Source organism: Chionomys nivalis, chromosome 6 (assembly GCF_950005125.1).
Source record: "Chionomys nivalis chromosome 6, mChiNiv1.1, whole genome shotgun sequence".
NCBI lineage: Eukaryota > Metazoa > Chordata > Mammalia > Rodentia > Cricetidae > Chionomys > Chionomys nivalis.
This window is the reverse complement of record NC_080091.1, coordinates 100,720,178-100,736,995: the sequence shown is the minus strand read 5'-3', so window position 1 is coordinate 100,736,995 and position 16,818 is coordinate 100,720,178. Positions and strand designations below refer to the sequence as shown.

Here is a 16,818-nt window from a genome sequence, read left to right as displayed (position 1 = left end):
TTTTAGGTAGCTTCAATCAAGTTTAAACTGGTTCGTAACTACTCCCCAGTCCCAAATCCTTCTTAACATACTTGATATGTAAAGCAGCAAAAAATATTTGATCCACTTTTTTTTTTTTGAGACAGGGTTTCTCTGTAGCTTTGGTGCCTGTCCCAGAACTAGTTCTTGTAGACCAGGCTGGCCTCGAACTCATAGAGATCCGCCTGCCTCTGCCTCCCGAGTGCTGGGATTAAAGGCGTGCGCCACCACCGCCCGGCTTTGATCCACTTTTAAAATCAAATTTAACTATAAAAATATGATAAGTGAAAAGAAATAGACGGAAAAACAAGAGTGAAAATATAGACGGGGCAGAAGGGACGGGAGAGGGAACCTCCCAACAACACAATTCAAGTAAGTGGCTGCTTCAGGGGGAAGGAGAGAAAAAGTAAAATACTGAGGGTGGGATACACAAGGCAGATTAGCCACTGGCTGGCATAAATTGGCAAAGTCACAAAGGAACAGATCTAGGCATGCGCTTGGAGAAGAGCAAGCTGTAGCTAAGTAGTGTCTTTTCCAACCCACGGCAGAGTCAGGAGTCAGACTAATGAGGCTGTGGGCTGTGAACACAGAAAAGGCTGAGGAAAAGAGCCCTGTTGTAGGGGCAATCATGGTTAGGAACAACACGGAGCAGTGGTTCCCCCAAAGCGCGGCTATGCATGCACAATGGGGGAGGGGCAGCGGGGGAGACCACTCCAATATGACCGCAGAAAGCATCCTGGGCTACCTGGCTCCACTCCAACCCAGTGCCCACGCGCACTGTCTCTCTTTGGGAAGGACAAAGGTGCTCTGCAGTGGCTGCCACCTAAGGAAGTTTCTCACCCTCCCACCGTGAGGCCTCACAACAGCAGCCAGCTGCTTCGCCCCAAAGCCAAAGATGCCTTTCGGTGAGACCAACAGATGCTATGCCAATGGGGTCACTACAGACTCTGCCCAGGACACACAGACGGCAGATAGCCTGCTGCCGTAGGTCCATCTTCCCCAGCATGGATCTGTGAACTTAGACACTGACGTTGATACGGAGTTATGTTTTCTTCCCTTTCAAATGACAAGCTGAGGGGCCATGACAGAGGTGCCTGGTGGCCAGTAGCGTGGCCTCGAGAGGTAGGACTTCACAGCTGCGCTACTTTGGACAGCTTGAATCTTAATTTTCTCATCTGAAAGTCGGATCTTAAAAATGAGTCCACTCTTACAGGATCCTGCTAACAAGTCAGTTCATGATGATGATACCAACTGCATTTGGTACGTTGTGAAACGGCAACATATATCAGCGCTTACTATTACCACCACTGCCTAATAGTTTCATAGACATTCCAGATTTAAGCTCTGTGTGATGACTGCTGTTGTAAATGGGAAATGGCTTTGACAAATTCGGGAGGCGATTTAGATAATGACTTGGCAGAAACAACTTCACACAGAGACATGCACATGCACACACACACGCACACACAGACACACATATATGCACACACACAGACACGCACAGACACACATGCACATGCATGCATGCATACACACACACACGCACGCACTCATGTGCACACACACAGAGCTTCTCACTCGACAGTAAATCCAAGATAAAGTGGGAGGCAATCTGAAAGCGTCCATGCCTAACCCTCACACTGGACGACTGAACAAAACTGTCCCTAAAAGTGTGGACAGCGAAACAAGCAGGGTGCTTTACTGGTAGACATCACATTTTTCTCACTTTTTTCTTTTTGGCATTTACCAAAAAAACCACTACATCCATTTAGCATACGCCATAACATCCCAATATTCCCCTTTTCTTCTTTTGTCAGAAAGTGACCTGGAGGAGTTTTTCTGAGCCAAGCTGTTTCCTAGATGAAGGTGTCAGCTAGGGTTACAGGACCTGCACGGGGTACTAGGCTGGATGCCCGTGCTGGCACTCTATTCTTACCTCCACATAAACATGCCCGTTCTCTGCCACAGAGAAGACCCCGGGGGAGGGCACCAGAAAGAGGTCTGTGCTGTACAGCTCCATGTTGAAGGTGATGTTTCCATCAAGCGGGTCCTGGAAGCCACTGGGATTCCTCAGCTGCCGCAAGCTGCAGTTAAACTGGAACACCTCCAAGCAGACGAGGCTACATCAGTCACATGCTGAGCTTTGGCCTTTTACATGCAATTTCATTGTTTTGACAGTTCCCAATGAAGACAAACCAAATGAACAACATAATCCAGAACAGAACAAAGCAAAGAGAAACCAATACATACCTTCACAGTTTTAGCTCGACTCAGGGGGGCGGCCTCTCCTTCATCGGTGTCTCCTGAAAATCCACTGTCACCTGACTCCAAGTCTTCAAAGCCACCTGACCCGCTGCCACTGCCATCCCCACGGGACGGCGTCTGTACCACAATCTAGAACGCAGGAGATGCACAGCTTTGTGTCATGCGCCTCTGCACCACGGAACAATTCGGTGCAAACAGAAAATCAGGCTGGATACAAATGACAGCAAGAGCAAATTCTCCAAACTTGTTAGGATTTTAAACCTCAAAGTGATGGGAAAATACAGAAAAAAAAAGCTCAACTCAAGCTGGAGACCTGAACCAAAATTTGGATTTTTTCCTTGCAAAAAAATTATAGATTTATTTATAACCATGTTGAATAATTATAAGTTACGTCAAATAGTGGAGACATTAGACATGGAAGGGGAGGAGCTGGGGCTGCTGACAGATTTGCCCACATCTTGTGGGTCCTCAGGCACTTTTTAATTTGTATCAGTGCTTGATCTTTTATAATGTCTGGATTGCGTGTGCACGCGTGTGTGTACATGTGTACGTGTGCATACATGAATGCGTGTGTGTGTGTGTGTGTGTGTGTGTGTGTGTGTGTGAGAGAGAGAGAGACAGTTGGAGAATACTTTGCAAGTCAATTCTCTCCTTTCCCCGTATGTGGGTCCTGGGGACTGAACTCACATTGTACAGTGATGGAGGAGAGTCATCTTTCTATCTGTTGCTTTCATTAGTTAATTAATAAAGAAACTGCTTGGCCTCTGATAGGGTAGAATTTAGATAGGCAGAGTAAACAGAACAGAATGCTGGGAGAAAGAAGCCGAGTCAGTGAGTCGCCATGATTCTCTCACTCCAGACAGACGCAGGTTAAGATCCTCCCTGGTAATCCACCAGCTCGTGGTGCTACACAGAATATTAGAAATGGGTTAGATCAATATGTAAGAGCTAGCCAATAAGAGGCTGGAACTAATGAGCCAGGCAGTGTTTAAAAGAATACAGTTTCCGTGTAATTATTTCGGATAAAGCTAGCCGGCTGGCGGGACACAGCCCACCACTCTTCTCTCAACAGTACGGCTTGGCATCAGGTGCTTTTACCCACTGAGCAAACCTCTGGTTCTATCTGGACCTTTTAAGGTTTACGGAAAGTTTGGTTTAAGTTAAAAGCATGGCGCCTAATGTTTCCATGGAGCAATTCTTCTCCTCTCTGGTCTTGCATACTCCGCCCCCTTTTTATTTTCAATCCTTCCCACTATCTTTTCTTGTGTGTGTGAGTATAGAAAAGAAAATGTTCTATTCACAACAATCTGTCTTAACATTGACTGAAATTATTATACTGGGTTGGTTCTGAATAGAATGGAAAAGTGACCCAAAGATCACAACTCCACAAATAAAATCCTAATTTATTCCCATTAAATATTATTAAATCATGAACATAATGGAAAATAAAAACAAATAGGAAGTCTGAAGATTCCTACAAACTGCTATGTCATTCACGGAAGGGGACAGACTAGGAGGAGCAAGAAGGCAGGCACCGCAGTGGTGACCCGAGAAAACACCATCAACGTTCACAAGCGCAACCATGGTGTGGGCTTCAAGAAGCGTGCTCCTAGAGCACTCAAAGCAATCCGGAAATTTGCCATGAAGGAGATGGGACTCCAGATGTGTGGATTGATGCCAGGCTCAATAAAGCCGTCTGGGACAAAGGAATAAGGAATGTTCCATACTGTATCCCGGTACGTTTGTCCAGAAAACGTCGTGAGGATGAGGACTCACCAAACAAGCTCCACACATTGGGAACTTACACGCCTGTTGCCAAGTTCAAAATCTACAGTCAATGCAGATGAGAGCTAACCTGCTGCATCTCAAACAAAGGTGGAGAGCTGCCAAGAAGAAGAAGAAAAAGAAGAAGAAGAAGAAGAAGAAGAAGAAGAAGAAGAAGAAGAAGAAGAAGAAGAGGAGGAGGAGGAGGAGGAGGAGGAGGAGGAGGAGGAGGAGGAGGAGGAGGAGGAGGGAAGAGGAGGAGGGGGAGGAGAAGGGAGAGGAAGAGAGGCAGGCAAGAGAGCTTGGAGGTGTCTGAGGCAAGCAGCTAGAGAATTCATGCCTTGCTCTTTCTTACAGTCAAGAAAACAAAAGCATACAAGAAAGAGGTGACTTCTGGGACCAGGATATCCTTATTCTTTAGAAGCAGTTGGGACCTTAGACTCAGTAGATCACCATTTCTTCCCAGTGCTAATTTGGAAATCAGTTTAAAATGTCCAAGGCAAGTACCTCACTATTACACAAACTGCAGTGGATTATCTTTGTAGAGGGGAGGGGAGCACTTATGCAGCCTTTTCTCAGTTAACTTCAAAAATAAAATTTCTTAAATTTAGGGTCTTTCTTAGAGGTGGAGGGAGAGACTTGATAATTTTACCAAGATTCTTTTCTGATTTTAAACTCATGAGGGAAGGAGTCAGCTGTCCAGAGATGCACATATAACCTAGGGCTTTGGGATTTTTGGTCCCTTCAAGACCGACCTATTTGAGCCTCCGGTGCGGCCAGAGCAGGATGGCACGGCACTGCCTCCTTCCTGGTTGACCACCATCAGATGGAAGGAGGAAATGTGTGATGACCACAGCTCCAGCTGAGAAAACAGAACCTTCAAATCCCACAGACTCACTGATAAACCAAAACAAGAGTTCAAGGTCAAAGTCCATCCATTTTGCTGATATCTGACTTCTGGCCTTATCTCCATCCCCGTCATCTTCGGAGACGTGGGGAGACTAACACTGAGTGATAACCAGCCATGCCACCAGTACTCACCGAGTTATAGTAGACCACACCGTCAGGGGCTGACCGCCAGTGTCCAGTGCCACAGCCATTCAGGGGGGACTCCAAAACAAAGTGGGTGCTGTTCATCTTGGCTTTGCAGGAATGATTTGATAGGGTGAGCTCTATCTCTGAGTAGTTACTGGTCTGAAATGGGCAACACCAAAGCAGAGCGGAGGGCTTTACAGCTGCTCGACGCACCCAGGAAGGAGCAGTGCCTACCTCAGCCTACCTCAGACAGAGGCGTGCGTGCCTCCCAAGGCAAAGGCAGCTCGCGGCCTGCGCAGTGTCCCTCCCGCCTTCTCCCCATTCACCCATCACCTGTCAACAGTCCCCGATTGTGTTTGTTGGCACTGAAAACCCAATAGCAAAATATTGACACAGGAGGATCTGAACTCCTCTCCTCTTTTGAGAACAACAGGAAGTCGGATGAGGGTTGTAGCCCAGGGGAAGTGGCCCATCCAACTAGGGGAAAAAAACTACCAAGTGTAGGGTTCAAAGGTGAAATAACTTCAGGGAAATAACGGACACAGGATTGCAGCTGGCTGGGGATGTTTCTTGGGAGGACCACACTGAGCCACTGACCTTGAGAGAGTCTCCGAGGGAGTCTTTGCTCACAGCTACGGTCAACTTCTCACTGTCACACTTGACCGACAAGGCGTTGGCCACACCCCCCTGTACTTCTTCCGTCTCTCTGTGGTTCTGAAACAGTGGGATGCTGGGAATGGCAGGATTCTTTGGATGGAGAATCCTATCTTCTCCCTCCTTCCAGCCTTTCTTGGGGATATTCTGGAAAGAGAAGGGGAGACCTTCATCTTTGCTTTTCCCTCCCAGGAAGGGTGGGTTATCCAGGGTAGGCCCGTGGCCATGGCCCAGCAGGATCCAAAGCTCTGGAGGAGTGGTGTGGACTTCCTCGTCTCTCATCTCCTCTGTGGAAACAAAAGACAAAGCATCGTGAGTGGCTGATGCCAGGCTGCGTCATCGTTAGAGACGGGGTCACTGGTAAAAAACTGGAGTCAAAGCACAGGGCATAGAACTGACTGAGCAGTGTGGAAACCCCAGTTCTGATCGGGGGTTCTAACTAGCTGAGTGGCTTCGGACATGTGACTTATTTCTCTGTGACTCAGTTTCCCGGGTTTTAAACTTTAAAAGTTTGGATTGTAACCGTGATCCTCAACTTGGGCTTCACATTGAAATCACTTTGGGGCTTTGGATAAAATGCAGCTCCAGTGACTGGAGCTTCTAGTGTGCCAGCAGCGCTCGACCATGCCTGAGAGCCATTCTGCTCGACAATTCCTAAGTTCCTACCAACTATATACCTGTGCCAATTGGGGCAATAACATGCTATGCAAAGGTCCTTAAAATACTTTCATTTAATCCAGGGGTCTTAAAATCATTTCTCAAAATATCTCTTGAAACAACATTGGCATTTTTATTTTATATTTTGCAGCACCAAGGATCGAGCCCAGGTTCATTATCATAGTGGATGAGTCCTCTGCCTTTGACACTGCTCTTTTAGAATTATTTTGCTGCCTTCTTTTTGACTGATAAAAATCTAGGCGATATCCAGGTACCCTGGTCCTTTTGAGCCTCAACTCTGGGAGAGGAGAGCCGCTTAGGAACACTTATTCCTTGAAAGGAAGATAGAATTCCATAAAGGCCACATGTAGCATCGCCATGTTTCCAATAATTGCAAGAGAAACTCGTGTTTCCCCAGGATTCTCTGCATCCATGGTTATCTGAGCCCAGCTGATGGATGCTTAAGGCCACACCTGCCTCAGGGTAAGATAGGCAGAAACCATTAGGAGACATGACCCCTCCTTCAACATGATCCGTTTGAAAAGGATGTTATAGACAAAGCACCAAAGGAAGTCACAGCTTTGGAGTGCTTTCAACTTGCACACTGATAAAAAACAAACAAACAAAAACACTACCACCCCACACGGAAAACAACAAAACATTTTGGCAACTCAGTAGGGTAGATGTTGTTCTTGTTATTTTGATTGTTGACAAGGAATCTGAGGCTCAGGCTTGGGGATTAAGTAACACCTCCCCTAATAGTAAAGAAACACTAACGCTGGGTGGGAAGGTAGAACGGGAAGCTTCGATCCATCAGTACTGTGCCACACGGTACCACTGGGTGAGGAGCAGGTCCAGAGATCAGAGAACTAGGGGGTTCAGGTCACACCTACTTTAAAACTCCAGACGCTCCCAAGGGCTTGCAGACTCTGCTTCTGCTAGCCAAACTGGAGTGGCAATTCTGCCTCCACACCCTGAAGAAATTCTCCCCCGTCTGAGTCCCCATGGCTATTCTCCCATAAACTTCAGCCATTGACCAGAGGCTTTTCCCCAATGGTCCTGCCCCCTTGGTCTTCTCAGTTGTGATTGGTCACTAATCATTCTAATATAATCACAGAGGACTTGGTGAACAAAACATGCCTGACACGTAATCCATCATGGAACATATGCGCTATGGCTGCTTCCATTACTATGTGAGCTTAAGCTTTACACCATCAGACGAACTATCAAACCGCACCACAGAAAACCAGTAACCATCACGTGGACGTGAGTGTCTTTCACAGAAACACTTCGTCCAAGAGACAGAACACCACGCGTACCATTATTGCTCTCAAGCCGGAGATGAAATCTATTCGCCACAGGCACCATGGTGTATGACGTCACTGGGCTGTAGCCATTATCCAATGCCCACTGCACCAGATTCTCTTGGGTGGAAAGGGTGTCGTTTTTTATTGACTTGGTCACTGTCATGGATCTTTCACTGTCTTTTCCAAAGCCAACACTGTTGGTAGCCTAAAGGGAATAGCAAAATTTCACTTGTGAGTATAAACTGAAAGTGCTTTCTAGGACCCATGCAAGGTCAAGAGGATCAGCTGGTCAATGTTCCAACAGGCAGCACTGACCCGGCTCTGTGAGCAACAAAAATGAAAGACGGGAAAACAAGTACGTGGGAAAGGAATATTTTATGGGGTGTCCAAAGGGGATCAAGGTGGGAGCTGGGGTAGGCATGATCAAGATACATTGTATCATGTATAAAGTTGTCAAAGAATAAGAGATATTCTCAAAAGATACTTTGAATAAGGGGTTGCCTGAAATCAGCAGATCCTAGATTGTATAATGAGGACCTACCCTGCAGCTCTTGTCTTCCTTGGATAAGACACTGAGATACAAATTAACACACACAAAGTGACGCCCACCCACGCTGCCTTCTCACTTTATTTTGGCCGCCTGTGCTAAGTACACATTTCAAATGTTCCCTTCCTATTTTTATTCAAAATTGTGTATAAAGTACCCAGGTGTGCACACTGTGTTACAAACACTCCAGTGGTTTTGCCTCTTGCTGCCTCGACCTAAAGGAAAGACAGTAGGATCTCGTGACTCTCCCAATGCTATCTAAGCTATTACTTCCACATGTTAAAACTCAGGTCTTTACATTTTATCTATAATTTATGATTGGTTTAGCCATCCTGAAGTTGTATTCACTTGCCAATTCTGTTAACATACTATACTTTATGGTCTGGAGTATTAATTAAGAAACGGCTCAAGTATTAGCACTTTATTTAGTAATAAAGGAGAAACCCACAAACTATATATTCTTATATAGGCAACACATCTATTGAAACTGAAAGGACATCAAGATTGATGTGGCCCCTATATAAAGACAACATGAAAATTCATGAAGCCATATTGAAAGGTTAGCTTTTATGTAATAATCAGCTACAATTGCTAAAATGCTGGTATTCTTTCAAGGAAGGATATGGATTGCCTCTGGGTAGCCAGGGCGTGGCAGTGTCTATGTGCTCTACTGACGCCCGTGAGAGGGATTTTGTCAGTGGGTGAGGGACCTGACCACTGCAGAGGGACCCAAGGGCAAGGCCCAGTTTGCACAACTGCTCTGGCTGAGTGGAGAAGCTTCCAGAGCATAGATTATGCCATTGTCACGCTGCATCAAAATCCCTTTAATTTCCATGCCCAGTGATTTTCTCCTGCATATCTGCAGCATTTTTTCTAAATGCCTCATTTGTTTCCCATTCTGTTTGCCCCAAACATGACTAAATATTAATTCTTTCCCACTGTAAAGTCATAAAAGATGCACAGGCTCTCATTATCTTGGCCTCCTTGGTTGTGGGAGACTGTCTGAGGACACATATACTCCAGGGCTTGCTAGCTATCACCCAAGATTGTCTCCTGTTACCCAAAGAGCTTATCTAGGGGAAACCTGCCAGGCTGGCCGCTCACGACTCTATGTGAGCATGCAAGAAACCAGACGGAGAGGAACGGAATCCTGCTACCGTTTGTAAGCTCGGTTGTTACCGACTGAGATTAGTTTAGTTCTTACTCAAACTCAGAGGAAAATCCTAGGGGAAGAATGAGAAGAGAGAAAGGGAAGGGAGGGAGAGAGGGAAGGGGGAGGATAGATGAGAAAAGGAAGTGGTAATGAAAAAGAGATGAAAGACAGAAATGGGACAGAAATCAAGGAAGACCCAGGCAGCTCTCAGAGCCCACTATTCGGTCAACAGGAGTTTCTGAGACACAGCTTCTTCCAGCCTTTCAAAGCAGCATGTGTTTTGACTGGCTGGAACCGCAACCTTGGCCTAAACAATACTGCCTGGCCTCTTCTGCCCTAGACTCTGTTCATGTTGTCAGACAGCTGAGAAAATACTCTCTCCAGAATCCCATCATCTCAACGGCCACCTGTCCTGCTGTACCAGGACAGAGTGATCTGTTCATGCCTTTCCACATAAATCTAGATGCTGTCAGGGTAATTCATATTAATTATGGTTTGGAACTTAAAAGATTAGACGTCACTCTACATGCTAGTAAAGCAGCAAGACCCAGGATAATGGGAGGCAAATTGGTTCTCAGCGTTGAGTAAATTCCTCACCTTTGTATTCCTGGACTCTCCAGGCTCTCCCAACCGTAAGACAGTCAAGTGGGGGCTCAAGGGGAGTCTCCCCAAACACCATCACCATACTCCTCAGCTCTATTGTGAACTATTAAGTGGAGCCTAAGTGGCTGTGCCCCGTGCCCTAGAAATGAGGGCGCAGGGAGGAGGGCTTTAGGGGAGCAGTGGGGAGAGAATACCAAATACACACACACACACACACACACACATATGCACTGCGGCTCTAAACTAGCAATGTGTTTTCTAAGAAGAAGTCAAGATGCACAAGACGCTGCATCAATTAGCACAAGAAGAAACAGCTTTCAGCTTTTAAATTTATTATAATTTTATCGTGTGTGTGTGTCTGTGTGTGTGTGTCTGTCTGTCTGTGTGTGTCTGAGAGAGAGAGAGAGAGAGAGAGAGAGAGAGAGAGAGAGAGAGAGAGAGAGGGAGAGAGAGGTGGAGCTTGGAGGCCTACTTGTAGGAGCTGGTCCTCTCCTTCCACCATGCTGGTCCCAGGGACAGAACTCTGGCCGAGGAGCCTTTACCCATCTCTCTGACCCATGAGAGGGAACAGCTGTGAAGTCCCCCTCATCTTTCCTGTTCTGGAGCTCTCCCTGCTGTAGAAGTCACAGCACCCTGTCTACAGGGCACCCAGAGAACAAGACAGAGCCACATCTTAGTGCTGTGCTTTTTGCATCGCTCTGCCGATCTCTTTGACCACTGTCCCTCACACAGGCTGCATGCTGCCCTTGCTGTAGCTCTGACAAACTCAGCACAGCCACGCACATGCCACAAGGTCATTCTTTCACCTCCCTACGAACTGTGGTTCCCTGTTTCCACCTTGGTTCACTTCACTTCCTGTGGACAAACTCTTCCAGCAAGCACTTATGGAAAGAGGATGAGTTCTTTTTACAATGGGTCCGTGCTAAAATATACATATATTTCTTAGGTACTCTTCCTTTAATACAAGGAACGAGGTTCTGCCATTCTTCTGCCACTGAAAGAATCTGCGGCTTGCAACGAGTAACACACATAGCTGAGAATTTCCACCTACCTGTGTGTTTTAAGGGAGAGAGGGACCCTATGTGCCCTAAGCACTTGAGGGATCAATGGAGTCACCTGAACCACACAATAGCTTTCAAGGCGACTGTTGTTACTCTGTATCCATTTCACAGTTACAGAAACAGACCCCTTGTTGGTTAGACTCTCCACCATGAACTGGGAGACGGACCTTGAAGCTGGCCTTGTCTGCTCCAGTCAGGATCCTTTATTTTTTTTTCCCGCTTAGCAACCTTGTCAGTACAGGGAAGACAAGGATTAAGTTCTCCACAAACTACGTCTCCTTTTCTAAGCAGCAACCCGTCCCTCACGGCACAGTTTGGATTCACATCTGGGACAGGGAGTTAGAAGTCAAATAGCTTGAAACTGAGTGGAGAATTGGAGAAGAAAAAGAACATGATGGAACATTACCTAATTGTTTAGCAATGTTGTCATGTATTATCCAAAATTGGCCTGGAACACGAGTCAAGCCAAAGGAAGGAATAGAAACAGATCTTGCTTGGGATGATGGCCGATCTCATTTCTAGTCTTTCTGATTCCTTCAAAGCAAAGCCCAGGCCTGCTGTTGTCCAGGCACATGCATTCAGGGACAGCAGGAGCCACAGGTCAGGGCTGAGAGTGTGCGTGAGCACTCCAGCGGGAACTGAAACATACCGTATTTTTTTTTGCCTTTCAAAGCTTGATTCTCTTTCCTGTTTTTGTTATTCTGAAGCTAAAAACATTCGGTTGATGTGCCAGGCAGCAAAAGCAGCAGACACTCCAGGTCACCACCACCCCTCCCCTCATGCCATGCCAGGGGAAGGCAATCAGAATACCCACGACCTTGGAAAATCACGGCTGGGGTTTGCACTTGACACTGGCTTAAGCCGTCACACTACACTTGATGGGTATTTGGACTGTTTCAAAGTCTAAGAAAAATAAATTTAAAAAATACCCTAGGAACAAGGGAGAATTATTTTAAAAATGAGATGTGTGTGCTACTGGCTTTGTCTGCTCCTCTGGTGAGTTCACCTATGAGGCTGGGATTGTAGAGAACCATTGGCTTTGCCAACTGCTGGATCCCATGGAAGGGGCTGTGTGCGAGTGAACACAGAACCAAAACAACCGAAGGCAATCTCTTTCAAAAAACCAAAAATCTAAAATCAACTCCAGCTGTTTCAAAACAGGCACTGAAAAAGATGCTGGTCAATTAAAAATACCTTAAAATTTTACCCTTCAAAAAGATGCCAAGGGGTGTGATACATATATGCATACATAAATTCATACACATGCACACACACCCATTACATACATATAATTTGCTCCAATATTCAGTCAAATAGTTTTCCCCTGAGATGAGTTTTATTCCGTCAAACTTCAACATTCTACTTTCCCAACAAACTAGCTACCTCGCTATCACCTTACCAAGTTAACAGTGTTTCAGAGATAAAACTGGAGCACACCTGTGGCTACTTTTGAAAAAAAAATCACGTGTGACACATATACAAGTGTGTGTGTGGTGTGCAAATGTGTGAATGGAGACCAGAGGTCAACATCAGGTGTTTTCTTCACGCTATGCCTGCCTCTGTTTCTGAGACCAGGTCTCGCACTGAACAGGAGCTCACCATTCAGCTAGTCTGTACAGATGGCCAATGAACTCAGAGGATTCTTCTGAGTCTGGCTTCCACACTCCAGCACTGGGAATACATATTTATCTCAACAAGAAAGTCTATGCCACAGGCTGGGATCAGATAGATTTTCCCTCCTCCCTAAGCACCCAACTCCTGAGTAAAAGCTAAATTCAGGACCATGATATTGAGTCTCTAAAGAATACTCAGACATGAAAAATGTACTTTTGTTCATTGCTTCATGTTTACTATGACTAGAAAACACACTGATTCATTTCAAAACTTTCCTAATGAGGTAACTGGAATTCAGAAAGCTTCAAGGACTTGTCCAAGGCTGTAATTTTTAAGTAGAAGAACCAAGACTCAAACCCACGTATTATACTCCCTAGGGCCATGTTTTAGCCACCACTCTGACTGTCCTATCAGGCGAAACCAAGCAAAGTAGAAGCTAACAGATCTAGAAAGTTCAAAGAGGCAGAATCCTTGCAAAAATAACACACACAACCACAGTTTAAATCATTGCTGTTTAACAAGATCAAGAAAAGTGCGGCCAACTTACAATAACTTTCAGGCTTCCCTTGACGTCAAAGGATTTGATCACCCAGTTGACATCCTTCTTGCACTTCAGGATGAGGATGAGGTCTCTGACCACCTCAGGGCCCTCTTGAGCGGGTTGTATGTCAATGACTATATCCACCTGGAGGGGGCTGTGTGGAAAACAAAGGCAAAGTCAAGACCCGAATGCCAGGAACTCTGCCACCACTCCCAAGCTCCATGTTTCCAGTGTCTGGCCAGTTGATTAAAATACTGGCGTGGGTCCCAGGCAAATGACATGTGCAAAACACATTGCTGTTGCACACATAACAAAATGGGTTTACATAACAATAGGAACACGGGCCTGATGCTAATTAACCACACAAGTTTTTCCTTCTAGAGAGGGGAGAGAAAAAGGCAGTTACTCAATGCAGCACCATCTGAAGGATCTTGAACACACCAAGAGAGCTTCATTTTGAAGCAGAATTGTTTGTTTTCAAGCTTCTGCAACCCGCCCTTCATTAGCCTGTAACTTCTATATGCAGAAACCCTTGAAATCCTGACAAGAGGGGCTGATGGCTAGGAGGTGGGAGACATTCGGAAACTTCATAATAAAATAAGAAGTAAAAGGCCTCTTGGCTTATGCAAGAGTTGACTGAGGAATCAATGGTGGTTAAATAATCACAGCTGCAATTACTTCCCCAAACTTATGGGTACACAGTTATTAAAGAAAATTATGGGTCAGAGAATTCAGCATGAAAGAGAATGATTTTTATTTATAATTTTTATTTACTAAATGATCACACCCTTCATCCTGAATTTGAGGGGAGTCTGTCTTGGCTTCACTTATGAAACATGATAACCAGGGTGCCCCGACTTCAAAGGTCTGCACACATGTTCCAGGTCCTCCCAGTCCCTTTGAATTTTCCAGAGTTCTGTACATGGGACCGAAGAGAATCCTACGCAAACTGATCTGTAGTCTATTCAATACTGAAATGAAAACTCTATCATACATGTCATTTCAAATATACCTCTACAATACAACTGTAAACTTTGAGTCACTGGTCTGTAAGAAATACAGATCAGCATGGAAAATAATAATTTTTTTTTCTACTTAAAAAACAAACAAATTATTTTCAATAGGAAGAATCAAATTTCCAGGCCAGCGTAAGAAGCTGAAAGGCAGAATAAGAACATAAGTGACAAATTGTGCCATCCTTCATATGTACCATGAAGACCCACTTCACCAACACACACACATGCATACACACACACGACACACACGCACACATGCACACCACACATACACACACACGCCACACATACACACGCACACACACACCACACATACACACATACCACACATACACATGCATACACACACATACCACACACACACATACACACACCACACACACACACACCACACTGCACACGCACACACCACACACACGCACACAAATGCACACACACACCACACATACCACACACACGTACACACACCACACACACACACACACACACATGCACACACGCACGAGGTCACATGTACATACAGGCTCACCTGTGTGTGTTTGAGTTGGGGGCGATTAATTCAATGATGTGCACTTCCCTCTCCTGGGGCTGACTGGACAGGACGCAGCCTTCGGCAGGCTTGGGTTGAAGGTACTCAGCAAGGTAATTGAGCGAGAGAAAATTCTTCCCGATGGTACACGTAGGAGGAAACACTTGATCTGCAGGCAGACAGAGGGGCACCTGGTCAAACCACTGAGCTTACGGGACCAGACGGGAGGACAGAGGTGACCACAGACAGGACAAGCCCAAAGGGCGGCAGGGGTGGCGGGGGCTCATCTGTGCCTCGGTTACTGCAGAAAGGTGCCGCACTTTGGCTACTAGTGGCTTCTTTTTCTGGTTCCTGCCCATTCCTGTGATCCAGATCAGACCTGTTAGGACTCTGTGCCTTAGACTCTGACTCAGGACCTCAAGGACATTTTTCCTTTCCATAGGGCTCCGCAGTTAATTCTAACATAAGCCAAGGCTGAGACTCTCAGCCCTGAGCTGGGGAACATAGCTCAGGTGGTAAGGTGTTTGCCCTGGGGTTCCACCACCACCGCGTGTCTGAGGTGTGGTTATGGCACAGCCTCATATTCTGGCCACTCAGGAGGCAGAGGCAGGAAAACAAGAAATTTAAGATCATCTTTGGCTACATAGCAAACCTGGGGCCAGCCTGGGCTACAAACCCTATCTCAAAAAACAAAAATATACATGCCAAAAAGGATATAGATGCCATAAGGAAAAATGAAGTCATGATACATTCAGGAAATGCATGCGACCAAATAATCCAAACTCAGAACCTTAGCTCTTTCCTCCAGAGAACCCAGCTACTCCTGTGGTATCCACTTTTCCCCAGACCATCACTCCTCCTCTGGGCTGCAGACTTAACTGTCATCTGTCTACCAAGAGGTTCCCGCCTAGACACTCAACACTGGGGCTGTTTTCAATCTTACAGGCTTCTCCTTGGATACCTGCAGCCTCAGTGCCAATGCCTATTGGTTCTCTACCCCGAAATTAAAATTAAAAGTGGGAAGCATGGGGAAGAGAGAGAAGACAAACTTTTACTCCTTTTTACACGGTTGCCTTACACAGCTAACCCTGACATGGCTCTTTCCCATTCTCAAGGTACTTTTACACATGCCACTGGGCTGAGGACTGCTCACCACCAGACCCGGGAAAAGACATGCCAGTTCCAAAATCTGAAGATCTCCCCAGTGACCCATGCTTGTTACAGAGCAGGACACCCAAAGGGATTTCCATCTCGTGGCTTAAATATTTAAACAGAAGCTACTGTCGCTGTGACAGCTGGCATCCAGGAAGTTCTAGGTGAAGGCAGATTATCTGGAGGGGAATCAATCAGACCTGGCACTTTCAGTGATGCAGCCTTGTGTCTTTTAAATGTTAAGGATGAGATGCTGGGTTTCACATCCACAGTGGCACCTAAGCACAGCTTTCAAGGTTCTCAGGCTGTGCTGACACTGCCCCCTCCCCAACCTCGTACAACTTCTGTTTGCTGGTCTGCAGCTTACACAGTGGCCCTAACCCCGGCAATATCGCAATATCCTCGGCACCACCTTGGCACAAAGGGCACAGTCGTCAATATGGCCCTGCTTGTGTGATTGCTGCAAGAGAGGGTTGGCGCATGCATCCTACATTTTTTTCTAGAAAACTCGCCCAAGGAAACAGCCCACTGCTTCACAATTCGAGCTCTTGGAGCAGCACCCGTGACATCGGCTAAGGGGTTTTCCAGATGTGCAGATGAAGAATGCGTACTTCGCAGCTGCAGCCCTGGGATGCCTCCCCCAGGTCACAAGATGGAAAATGATATTGGAACCGTAGGGCTGAAATCTGATTGAGACTCAAGAGGTGTGTACATGGGCCAGAAGACTCAAGAAGCCAGGCCCCTCCTGGGACTGTGGCTTGCATTTCCTACACAGGTGTGTCCAGGCTTGTAGCTGGCCCATAATAGACACATAGCACAGGCTTCTGGAGTCAGCAAAAGATGTGAAATTTGAGACAAACAGCCAAAGGTTCCCCCCCCCCATGTGCGAGCCACTCGGAAAG

The 16,818-nt window shown here is 46.1% G+C and overlaps 1 protein-coding gene across 2 annotated transcripts in view; it reads right to left on the bottom strand.

Moving 5' to 3' along the window:
- The window catches only part of Tgfbr3 (transforming growth factor beta receptor 3), a 176,791-nt gene that overhangs the window by 30,612 nt on the left and 129,361 nt on the right, over positions 1-16,818 (bottom strand). For both annotated transcript variants that reach the window (XM_057772958.1, XM_057772959.1), the window contains 7 exons: positions 14,765-14,933; positions 13,226-13,373; positions 7,713-7,905; positions 5,680-6,023; positions 5,089-5,241; positions 2,269-2,412; positions 1,955-2,122 (listed from right to left, as the gene is read on the bottom strand). In XM_057772958.1, the coding sequence (XP_057628941.1) occupies positions 1,955-2,122; positions 2,269-2,412; positions 5,089-5,241; positions 5,680-6,023; positions 7,713-7,905; positions 13,226-13,373; positions 14,765-14,933 (1,319 nt within the window). The remainder of the gene's footprint in view (positions 1-1,954; positions 2,123-2,268; positions 2,413-5,088; positions 5,242-5,679; positions 6,024-7,712; positions 7,906-13,225; positions 13,374-14,764; positions 14,934-16,818) is intronic.